The 13319-nt window shown below is 31.1% G+C and overlaps 1 protein-coding gene across 1 annotated transcript; it reads left to right on the top strand.

Annotated features, from left to right (window-relative positions):
- Positions 1-3047: 3047 nt before the first annotated feature.
- LOC114132123 (craniofacial development protein 2-like) lies at positions 3048-3704 on the top strand. Its single transcript, XM_027997516.2, has one exon. It carries the CDS (start codon positions 3048-3050, stop codon positions 3702-3704), a length of 657 nt encoding a protein of 218 aa, XP_027853317.2.
- Positions 3705-13319: the final 9615 nt, after the last annotated feature.

Raw genomic sequence — 13319 nt, 5'->3', positions numbered from 1 at the left:
CACGATGTAGAGAAGAGAAGGTGATAACACTCGACTTGATTGAAAGAAAAATAGTGGCTTATTTTTCGACGGCAATTTTTTAGTTTAAATAATATCCACAGGGGGCACCACAAGTATCGAAGGCCGGTTGTTATTCAATATTTCAATAATTTAGCATTATAACCACTATGAAATAATGCATTTTTTTTATTAAATCGTAATTTATGAATAAATAAATATTTTATTTAAGATGAAAAATATCTGTGTGTGCCTATAGATATATAATGGTATATGTAACATTTTATTCAATTGCCTATATATATATAGGTATAAGTTGACAGTTGGAAATTATAGCAATATTGCATTTAACAGTATACAACTCATTACCAGTGGTCGGGAGTAGCGCGCTAATTGTAGCGACGCTACAGTAGCATGCTACGTTATTTGTAGAAATTAACATAGCGTAGCTACAATATACACGATGTAGCGAAATTCTATAGCGCTCTCGAAATTTACGGTTAGCGTATTGAAAATTGTCATTATTTTATCGCTATTTCCAATCTATTTCATGATAATTAAAATACTATTATGTAAAATGTATGTTTATTTTTACAATAACATGAGTATATTTTTGAATTTTTCGGGTTTAACCCGGACCGCATTAATCGATTACTGATAAAACTATAATCATAAGAGCATTATGATTTATGACAACATTACATTTTATTATTTTACGGTTACAGAAGTTTCAGTTAAACAGTTACAGTGTTTGAGACTTCGAGTGTTTCTTAAGTTTCTTTCAAGTTTTAAATATTTAAATAGGTAAATTTAAATTTAAAAATGACAGAACCTGAATCCACCGAATCTACGTTATATGAAGACAATGATGACACGACTCATCAATGTATCGAATTACCGTGGCCTGCTTTTAATAAGTTTTTCAAGTGTAAAGGAACAGACTCGAAAGACAATTATATCACTACTTGTGTTTTATGTAGAAAGTACATAAAATCCTCTAAAACTACGTCTTATAATTTAAAAACACACTTTGAAGTAAGTATAATAAATAAATATAAATAATATAAAACATAATTTCCACTTTATATTTTTTTTTTATAAATTCATAATCTTATATATTAATATATTATACTATAAAATATTATATAATATTAATTATTAATTATAATTAATTATTCTACTGTAAACTTGTTTAATGAAATTAGAATATTTAATTTAAAAGCACTCTACTTTAAGAATGTACTACTTCACTTATTTAAAACTGATATAACTATGTTTAAACCACATCATTCTTATAATACAAGATTAAAAACATTAAGTAATTTAAATTGTATAAAAGTTACAAAACATTTTGGAAAATTCAATACTATTCATGTAGGGATTGATTTATGTAGAAAACTAAATATTGATATCACAAAGTTTAAAACAAAACGCATGTTGATTAATTACTTAATACTATAGACCTAAATAATTTCAATTTGTAAATAAATTCTCAATTTTCTTATTTTTTTCATGTATGTACTGATTATAAAATAGAGCTATAAAATTTAAGTTAAGCTATTTTTATTTTTTATTATATTATGAGTTTATAAAATTGTACTATAATTCCTCATTTTTTGACTGTTTACCATATCATAACAATATAATTATTAAGTATTAATATGGGAAGTATTCAGAGCCATATAACAATTTACAACTATAAAAGCTAATAAACTTATTGATTATTAGAAATTAGAATACAAACAATATAGAGCACAATATTATGTTAAGTATATAGGTAATCTTGAAAGTTGTATTATACTTTTACATTTAATGTAGACTACATTTATTGATATACCCAAGTATATCCAGTTATCCTAACTTGTAATACTGTATCTATATAATAATAATAATGATAATAATTATTATTATTATTTATTAATTACTATAATACTATATTCTATAGCAATAGTATTATAACTAGTAAATATTACTTTTTGTTGTTTTTTTTTATTTAACTTACCTACATTTACTTACACCTTAAAAAATTTCTATTTTTATAGCGCAAGCATTCTTCAAAAATGAATGAATTGAAAACATTGATTGAAATGGAAGGTAATGGAACAAAAACGCTAAAATCTAAAGAAACCCAACTAAACATAAAAGATAGTATTAATAATTTTGGTAACTTAGGAAATTTTAACACAAATTCGGTGTTAATTGATTGGATTATAGATGGAATGCACCCTATTAGTGAAGTTAAACGCCTTTTTTTATCAGGTTATGGCAAACTCTAACTAAAAATAAAAAACCTCCTATAACTATTAAAACAGTCAATAAACAGATTCTAAATAAATACCAAGAGATGGACACTAAAATCATGCTTGAACTTTCAAAAGTTTCAAATATTTGTATCGCTACTGATTTATGGTCAGCGTTTACAAGATCGTACCTAGGAGTATCCTGTCATTGGATTGATGAAGATAAATTGATCCGAAAAAATTTAGCATTAGCCTGTAAACGCGTTGGGTTCACATACTTTCAATATTTTGGCTGAAGAACTACAAAATATATGTATGAAATTCAAAATTCAAAACAAAAAAACATGTGTAGTAACAGACAATGGTTCAAATTTTATTAAAGCATTTAGAGTATTTGGAATTAATGATGATGAAGATGATGAAAATATCAATGAGGAGTCTTCTGATGAAATTGAAGCTATTATGTTAACAGATATACTGGATGATATTGATAAAACTGGTAGAATTGTGTTACCACCTCATAGAAGATGCGCTTCACATACGCTTAACTTGCTTGCTTCAAAAGATACATTAAAATCTTTAGAAAAAACCGCTCATAATACTGTATACAGAAAAGTTCTTCGGTAAATGTCAATATTTGTGGAATAAAACTCACCAATCTACAGTGGTTAATGATATGGTAGAAGAAAAACTTGGTAAAAAGTTTATTCGACCAAATTTAACTAGGTGGAATTCTACATACGACTCTGTCAATCATATTCATGAACTATTTGAATCAAACAACCTGTGGGTGGGGGTTAGAATACACCCATGGTAGTCCATGCCCGTCGTAAGAGGCGACCAAAATGGACATATGGAAGGCAACGGGAAACCACCATATTAATATTCCAAGTAACAGCAATCAACATGACAGCTTCTCAAGTAAAATATTCCGGAGGTAAAATAGTCCCCCATTCGGATCTCCGGGTGGGGACTACGAGAGGAGAAAGAAATGTTAAAGAATATAAGGAATACAAATTCATAGCAACTTGGAACGTAAGAACGTTATTACAGTGTGGAAAGTTGGAAAACCTGAAAATGGAAATGAACAAGATGAAAATTGATATCCTTGGAATATCAGAAATAAGATGGCCGAACCCAGGAGATTTCTGGAGCGGAGACTACAGAATAATACATACGGGAACAGCAGAGAAGAGACCAGATATAGGAGGAGTAGGGCTGATAGTGAATAAAACCCTAGGTGAAAAAGTTAAAGGCTACATACAATACAATGAGAGAATCATACTAGTCAGATTTCAGACAAAACTAAAGGACACAATTGTAGCTCAGGTGTATATGCCAACAACAAATAGTAGCGATGAAGAGTTAGAAGAAGTATATGAAAATGTAGACAAATTAATAGAAAGTATCAAAGGGGAGGAAAATCTGATAGTAATGGGTGATTGGAATGCCATTGTTGGGGAATAAAAAGTAAAAAATATAACAGGTGACTATGGTTTAGGAAACCGGAACGATAGAGGGGATCGGTTACTAGAATTTTGTGCAAAACACAAATTAATAATCACAAACACTTGTTTTAACCATCATAAGAAAAGGAGATACACCTGGAAAATGCCTGGAGACATTAATAGGTACCAAATTGATTACATCATGGTAAAAAATAGATTTAGGAATCAAGTAAAAGAAAGCAGAAGTTACCCAGGTGCGGACATTAATATCGACCACAATCTTGTTATGATGAAGTGTAATCTTAAATTAAAAAAAATAACGTGTAAGAAGAAAATGGTACAATGGCAAGTTAAAAACCTAAAATATGAAAAATCAAGGAAACAATACAGTGAATGCACAAATGAGGTAACTATAGAAGATCCCCTAGAACCACAAAACATTGAAGAAAGATGGCAGAACTTGAAACAGACAATCACAAAAATAGCAGTAAAAACTCTAGGGCATAAAAACATTGCAGCAAGAAAAGACTGGATTACAGCCGAAATTGTGAACTTGATAGAAGAAGAAAATATAAAAATTTGAACAGTACCGAAGGACAGGAAAGATATAGAGCATTGAGGAATCTAGTTATTAGGAAATCGAAAGAAGCAAAAGAAAAGTACCTGGAAGAAAATTGTAGTGATATTGAAATACTTATGAAAACAGGAAGAAGAGAAGAAGCATATAAAATGGTGAAAAAGTTCTTTGGGCAGTATAAGCCCAGAGCCGGTGGAATAGAAGATAATAATGGAAAAATGTTGTGGGAACAAGAAGACATTGCCAAAAGATGGAAAGAATACTTAGAAATACTGTATGAGGGAGAAACATTTAAGGAAATCGAATCAAAAGAAGAGGAAGAATATGAAAAGGATCCAGTTATGAGAGAGGAATTTGATAAAGCATTGAAGAATCTGAAAAACAAAAAGGCAGCGGGAATTGATGGAATACAAGCGGAGCTTTGGAAGGAGGCAGGAGAGAAAGTTAAAAACAGGCTGTTCCAAATTACCAGAGATATATACATGACTGGTGAAATGCCAGAGGATTACATAAAAAGCATAATTATCCCCATCCCAAAGAAAGCAGCAGCAAAGAAATGTGAGGAATTCCGCACCATTAGCACACCTCCTATCACATGCATCAAAGATACTAACAAAGATTATATTCCAACGTATTGAATCCAAAATAGAACAATCATTGACGGATGACCAATTTGGTTTCAGAAAAAATAGAGGAACGAGAGAAGCAATACTGGTACTGAGAATTATTATTCAGAAAAGGATTAGGAAGAATAAGCAAACATTTATAGCTTTTGTAGACATCGAAAAAGCATTTGATAATGTGAACTGGAAGTTAATGTTTGATATGATGACAAGAGTGGGAATAAAACAGGCAGACAGGAAACTGCTGAACAAAATATACAAAGACGAGTTGGCGGTTATAAAAATCCAAGATAACGTAGAAGAAGCGAAAATAAACAAAGGAGTGAGGCAAGGATGCACTCTATCACCAATTATATTCAATGCATACATTCAAGAAGCAATGGAAAAGATAAAAGAGGATACCAACCTACGGATAATAGTGAATGGTCATAAAATAAGTATGTTGCGCTTCGCCGATGATATAGCGTTAATTGCTGGGACAGAAGAAGATTTACAACAACTAATCAAAACTATGGACGAAATTTTTATCAAAGATTTGCGTATGAAAATAAATGTACAAAAAACAAAAGTACTCGTTTGTGGAAGGGAGAATGTAACCAGAACACAGATAAAGCTACGAGGAAACCAGACAGTAAAACAAGTAGATGAATTTGCATACCTAGGAAGCATCATCAGTAATGATGGAAGAAATAGTAGTGAAATAATAAAACGCATCTGTTAAGCAAAAATAGCATTTAACAGCAAGAAAACTCTTCTTGCATCAAGAAACGTTAGCCTAAAAATAAGGAAAAATCTATTGAAGACATATGTATGGAGTATAGCCCTATATGGGTGTGAAACCTGGACAATAACAACGGGAAATCGAAGAAGGCTAGAATCGTTTGAAATGTGGTGCTACAGAAGAATGTTGAGAATAAGCTGGATGGACAGAATAACAAATGAAGAGGTGCTAAAGAGGATATCAGAAGAAAAATTAATATGGAAATGTATAGCTAGAAGAAGAAACGAATGGATAGGCCATATAATGCGACACGAAGGACTACTAAAATTGATTATAGAAGGATGCATAGACGGTAAAAACCATAGGGGGAGACCAAGATTAGAGTATATTCAACAAATAATTAAGGGCCAAGGATGCAACTCATACGTAGAAATGAAAAGGAAAGCGGATAATAGAGAAGAATGGAAGATGGCTGCAAACCAATCTGCGGATTGAAACTATAGAGAGAGAGAGAGAGAGATTTGAATCAAAAAGAGAAGTATTTGTGAGAATTCTTGATTCATTAGGCTTGCAGAGGTTTACAATAGATGAAATCGAATTTTGCAAAGTAATTTGAACACCTAATTATGTATAACATTTAGTCTAAATATATTATTGAATAAATATATACTATTTTATTTGTAGGAATATGTGTTAGTTATGGGTGTTGTAGCTGATGCTTTGGACATCCTGCAAGGGGATTTAGCAGTATCGGTTGGTTATTTGCTTCCAACGTTATATGAACTCCGAAAGTCATTTGAAGAATTTAACCAGCAAAATCTTAAATTTTGCAAACCATTAAATAAGGCATTAAAAGAAGGATTTAATATACGGTTTGAGAGTTTCTTTAATGATGAAAGTTTGGTAAAGCAGCATCATTTCACCCAAGGTTATTATTTTATTTTTATTTAAATTTATTTCATTATAATTTAAAACTTCAAAGAGTATTAAATAATCATACAAATATTTTTGTATTATAATTTAATGTTTATAAATTACTGTTAACTATTATAATTTTTCTTATTTAAGAATGTATTATTTTTTCTTAGTTTAGATTTAAATTAGCTTGGCTAAAAAATGATGAAAAAAATAGCGTTAAAATTAATTTAAAAGATGAGTAATGAGTATAAACTTTTTTTATCATTAGAAATTTTACCAGTGGAAAATACTGGAATTGTTCACAGTAATATTTGCAAAAAAAAAAAGGTTTTTTCAGTTTTGAAGACAATAGTGCTGTTTCACCCGAAAAAAACAGGTAATACTTAAAAAAAAACATACGTGTTAGTAGAGAACAATAACTATACTATTTATATTTTTACTTAGGTTTGCTAAAGTCTATAGATTTTTTAATGAGGGTTTGAAATCATCAGAATACTTGGTTGGTTTTCCAATTATAAAAAAAATCTACTTGCGTTACAATACAGATCTACCTTCCAGTGCATTAGTTGAAAGACTGTTCAGTTTTGGAAAGGATGTATTAAGAAATAAAAGATCAAGAATGACTGATGATAATTTTGAACATCAATTGTTATTAAAATATAACAATAATAATAGTATAATACAATAATTTGTATATATAAGTATTAAAATAGATTAATCAATATTAATCAATAATTATTTAAATATTTTTTTGAATTTCTAATGTCGTACAAAGACTTAAGTGAGTACCAAAAGACTGGTTGTATTTTACTTTTTTGTTTTATTAATTTAAAGAGATATTGTTTTGTTAATTTGTTATGTATATGCATAGATAACAATTTAATAGATCCATGTTTGCAATAAACTTTTTTAAAAAATGTTTAACACATCACAATTGTTTGTTATCAGTAATCACTAATCATCTTACTTACTCAAATTTTCCTTCCCAGTGACCAAATTTCAAATCGGTACAAACTACAATTGGCAATTTTCAATAAAATGTTTTTTTATTTTGAGTTTTGTAAGTTGTGTACAAAAATACATGAAATAGGTACATTGAATAAACCTACCTTCCGAAGTTATAAGAAAATAATGGTAGGTATTAACAAATAGGTAATGACCAAGTACCCAAGCAAATATCTAAATAAATCAAGAAAATTTTAAAAATATGTAACGAAAAAGTAGTGCGGTTCATTTATAAAATAGCGTTAGAAATAGCGCTGTATATTAAAAAAAAAGTAGCTTTATCGTGAGAGAGCTACTTTTTTGAGAAGAGTAGCAGTAGCGTTAGCGTGCTACAAAAAAACAGTAGCGTCCCGAACACTGCTCATTACAAAGGTAATAATTTCTATAGTTTGTAAGAAAATCCAAACCATTTATATAATATTCTTACTTTATTATATTCACTTCTAATTTAATACTTACCTTGTATTGATACCTCTTCATAAATATTTCAATATATCTAAAATATTATTATATACATATTTATTGGTAGGTATATGAAATATTTTATTTAACTGCCTAGATGTCGACAGTTGGAAAGTATAGCAATATTGCATTTAACAATACACAAATCATTACAAAGGTAATAATTTCAATATTTTGTAAGACATTCAAAACTATCCTTCGCTAGCATATTCTGTCTTACAGACTGGCACAAAACATTTGTTTAGCATTTTAAATTAATTTACCTGTTCAACTTTATTTAACTTTTGAAAAAATAGGAAAGTCTATTGAATCTGTCAGTAGTAAATAACTAATGATGTTTAAATGGCAGTCAGATTTCTTGCAATAATTCTAATAAATTTGGAACAATATTAGGAAGGGGTTTCTATTTTAAATACTGTTTGTTATGACTGGAAGTCTACCTCTGACTTCAATGTATTTATTTCATTGAATTCGTGCCTATATATAATATTTTTTTTATTTCAACTTACTAGTGTGATATAATCATATTTCATATGAATTATGAAGCATGAGGCATATTATAAGCATTATTAAGTTTTTATACTTGACGATATTTTGACATTGATGTGTTCTATCTGGCGCCATAATTCGCACGTATACCAAAACAACTTATTCGAGACAATAGTTATTTGATAATTGTATTCAAGCAAGACGAGACTAATTTAAAACACGTTTACATGGAGCACTGCTCTGGTGATATGAATTATCCCGAGTTTAAAGAGTTTTGTACTTAGTGTTGGAGTAAGGGAAGATTCAATTTCGTCGTGATAAGTAAGGACTGTGAACGTGACAACGGACGGTATCGACACGGATTTGACACGTTTATGTTTATAGAAAACTCTATAGTACGTTAACCACGTTATTAACCATGGGAGACGATAGTACAGGATTGAACGAATTAGTTATTGCTAAGGAAAACATTAAACGTACATTTGAGGCATTAAAAACAGTTGATGCCGATTTTCAATCCTATGTATCACAAACATTTAAACCAATAACCGAATATCTGAACAAATTACTTAACCAATCATCAAAACCACAGACTCCCGAAACAAGTAATGATAATGACATTTCGAATGCAGTTGAAGATTTAGCTACCGATAATCGAACTGGAAATTTCTGGTCATTAGAAGAAAATGAGAAAGATAAAATATATGGTCCAAGAATAAAATCTGATGGTATTATTAAATTAGGTCAGTAAGAAGTGAAATTTAAAAACAATGTAATAATTATTAAGATTCATCTTATCAGCTAACATCGGTACTTGTCGAGTTATCATTTTCTAGATATCCAATGCAATATACTGATAGTGATTTAAATACATATAAATCAATACTTATTCACACATCAGCACATTTAACGCTAGACGGAACAAATATTAAGCAAGGTGGTGCAAAGTATAAACAAATTATTTGTAAACTATTTTCCTTGGGGACCGGTGTGAAATTACAAAAACATAATTTAGTATATTGGAATGATCCGAATGAGTTAGTTGATAGATTAAGACTTCTCTTTTAGCCTCTCAATCTGCAGGAAACATCGAAGTTTTAAACGAAAAATTATCTGTTTTTTAAGAACTCTATGAAACCGGTTGTAACGAGACATCGTTATTTCCTGAATATAGCGTGCGCGCTATCAGTCGGTAGCGGTGAGGCTGTCGTACCGTCGACAGTCGTAGGCGCACACACACACTACCAACAGAGCGCGTTGGTGAGAATCATGCTAATAATCCGAGCGTGGCCGGTGAACATTTAATAAATTTAAATGTAATTATTAAAAATATTTATAATGCAAATATTTCTTGAACACTAGTTAAATTACCGGTGGTGATTTAACTCACGAAACGTTGAAAACTGGAAGGTGAAATACATAAAAAAACATGTTATGCACAAGCAGTATTCTGCGATGTTACGGTCGAGGTCGCATGGCATAAGTAGCCCCCGGGCACAGCCGAAAAATCGAATTCATCCGCCGAGCCGAAGACGCCGGGACGAGGACTGATATTCCCGAGTATAGTCGGAATACGATACGTTCGTATTAACGCCGCTATACTCGTATCATTCTCGTGTCGGCAAACTGACGCTACCGCGGAGACAGTCGTGTGCCGAACGTACAGCAAATTCAAGCGTCTGCCAGCCGGATACCGCCCGCCGTCCATCCAACGCCCACTGCCCGGGAGTCCGACCAAGGAGGACAGGAAGAGGAGACCTACCAGCCAGACACCACTTACTGCAGTAGGAATACGGTACGTCCGTATTAATGCCGCTGCGTGAGTTGGTGACCGTAAGTCCTATTGTTAATATATATACTTGTTTGTATTGTCGTGTACATCTGTATACGGCTGGAATACGGTAAGACCGTATTAACGCCTCCGTATACAGTGTCTGATAACTCTGTCTCCAGTTGGAATACAGTTCGCCTGTGTTAATGCCGCTGAGTCAGTGTGTTACTATTTATTATAACGTTTATATATATGTATAATTATATCTGTATTAATTAAATTTTATATGTATAATTATATCTGTATTAATTAATTCAATGTAAGTCTAAAATGACTATATGAATAAAAAGAAAATACTGTAGAAAAACACTTATTATTATTATTATTATTATTATTATTTGTGATTATTTAAATAAACGTACTTAATTTATAACATATACACTACGTGTTATAAATTCCGTTACACGGTATAACAAAGAAAATACCAAATGTCTAAACGTGACATAGCAATCGAACTTCACAGACCGGCTAGGAAAAATTATACTAGACGAACAGTAAATGTTTACGGAAAAAAACGATTTATGGCAGGCAGACTTGGTCGAGATGATACCACTTTCAAAGAAAAACAATGGATACAAGTATATTCTCTGTGTGATTGTCTGCTTCACGAAATTCACCTGGGCTATACCATTAAAAACAAAAACGGTTTGTGAAGTGACCGGCGCCATGTCCAAAAATACTTATTGATAAATTGTCTAAACTGCTGCAAGTAGATAATGGAAAAAAATTTTACAATTTGAAATTTGACATGTTTATGACAGAGCATAATATAAAAAAGTATAGCACATATTCAACGATAAAAGCTTTTTTTGTTGAAAGGTTTAGCCAAACTTTAAAAACAAACATGTATAGAGAGTTTACTGATCAGGGTTCTCATAAATGGGTATCTATTTTGCCCATCCTGATAGACAATTACAAAAATTCAAAACATAGAACGATTGGGATGACACCGGTCCAGGTGGAAGAAAATCCTGCACTAGTGAATTTAAAACAACGCACAATAACTAATAGAAAAGTAAAATTTGTGTTGGAGATAAAGTTCGAATAAGCACTCAGAAAGGAGTTTTTACAAAAGGATTTTTACCTAATGGGTCAACAGAAATATTCACAATAGTAAAAATAAACAAAATTATTTAAACATATTTCTTTCAAACAAGACGCAAAAAGTCAAAGCGTAAACAGTTGGCTTGAACGGTTGCAGCATGGCTTATCATTGGAGTATGGCGATGTCAAGTATGGAGAAACACAGAAAATATTTCAATCATTAAAATTTGATATGTAGTAAGCTGACGTAGTTATGGAAAACCTATAGTGCAAAAGGTCAAACACAACATCACGCCGCCGGAATAGGCCACTAATCGGGCCTTCTCATTGGTAAACACCGATTTAGATTATTATAACAGTTTTCTATAACGTCATTCATCTTATCCTAATCAGGGTATGTCCCCATATAAATAGGAGCCATTCACAAGCTCTGATCAGAGAAGTCAGAGAAGTCTTACAAGTATTACACACAACATGTCACCCATGCTTACCCGAAGCCTCTAGGGAGACGTTCTCACAACACTTACTCTCCGATAGAATACTATTCTGTCGAAAAACTTTTAATTATAATAAATTAATTAATTAATTTGATACAGTGCAATAAATAGTTGTAACTTAACGTTTATAAATCAATCAAGTTTTAATATTTATTATATACATCTTTCCAACCTCTTCCACTCCAAGTAGCAGCGAACGTGCACTCGTCGTAAAAGAAGCGTGCACCAACCCAGCGGTGAGAGCGACGGGTTACTACAGATCGAATTTACGTTAAAGGTTTGCAGACGCTACCGTCTTCAACTTTGAAAACTTAGATTGTTCACGGCTTTGTCAATTGAACGGAGAAACACTACCATGTTGTATTTTTCATATGGATTTTAATCCACAACAATGCACATTGTTTAAAGTATTCGTCTTAAAAAGATGGTATCTTCATCACATAAAATTGTAAATATATTATATATTTTTTCCCCTACAATGTATACATTATATTAAAATGGTATGTTAATCCCATAAAATTATGAATATCATATATATAATATAATTTACATTATAATATTCTACATTGTATACAATGGTATAAATTATAATATTCAGTATTTCAAAATTAAGTGTTAATACAATTATTTGCATACAATTTTATTTCAAATTTCATCCATCATTGCTGCTGACTGTTCATTCGTTTCAGCCTCCCTATAAAAATATTTTAATTAGAATAACTGTAGAGAATATATCTTTATTATATCCTACTCAATTCGATAGTGTCCATATGCTAATGTGTGTACCTTATCCTCGAGTATAACCTTCTTATCATCAAAATTATTATAAGTTAATTTGCTTGATTTGATAGTCTTAAATTTATGTTTAAATGAACGGATAGAGATATTATCTGTCTTTACTGTCAAGCTTGTATCACTAAATAGACATCGCAAATGATCTTTAAAGTTCAATTGATTCTTTACCACATGTCTACGGATTCCTTTAGCTTTGATCTTCTCTTTGCCTTGAAGAATGTATGCATATGACTTGGCTCAAAACGCACAGAACTCGATCATAATCTCCCCATCCGTTTCATTGGAAAGCAGCCCTGGAATCTCCTTTCGTTTAGCAATGTAACAGGGATGGTGCCGGGGTAAATTCGAGGTGTCCATTCGATCAAGTAAGTTAGAATTATTCACCAAATCTTTGTAAAAGTCATCGGTCTGAATAAAGTACACCAGTGAGTCTAAAACAATACAAATAATATTAAAAAAGATAATAATAATAATAATGATGATGATGATAATTTTCCGGTATCTATGTACATGAGCTCAATTTTATCGCCATAATGTTTTTGCATAACATTATAATGGTAATCATACATTAAGGTCATTCTCATTTCAGTATTTAAAATTATATATGGTTCAAGCCACGGTGATTGCTTGAATTGAACTACTCTATGCACCTGCATTATATAAATATTTAAC

The sequence above is a fragment of the Aphis gossypii genome, unplaced genomic scaffold (genome assembly GCF_020184175.1).
Source record: "Aphis gossypii isolate Hap1 unplaced genomic scaffold, ASM2018417v2 Contig00289_ERROPOS67322, whole genome shotgun sequence".
NCBI lineage: Eukaryota > Metazoa > Arthropoda > Insecta > Hemiptera > Aphididae > Aphis > Aphis gossypii.
Note: the sequence above shows the minus strand (reverse complement) of the source record. Positions and strands in the feature narration are given on the sequence as shown.

What these genes read in the sequence shown, in the direction of transcription:
- LOC114132123 (XM_027997516.2), top strand. Translation starts at nt 3,048, where the DNA reads ATGGTAGTCCATGCCCGTCGTAAGAGGCGACCAAAATGGACATATGGA.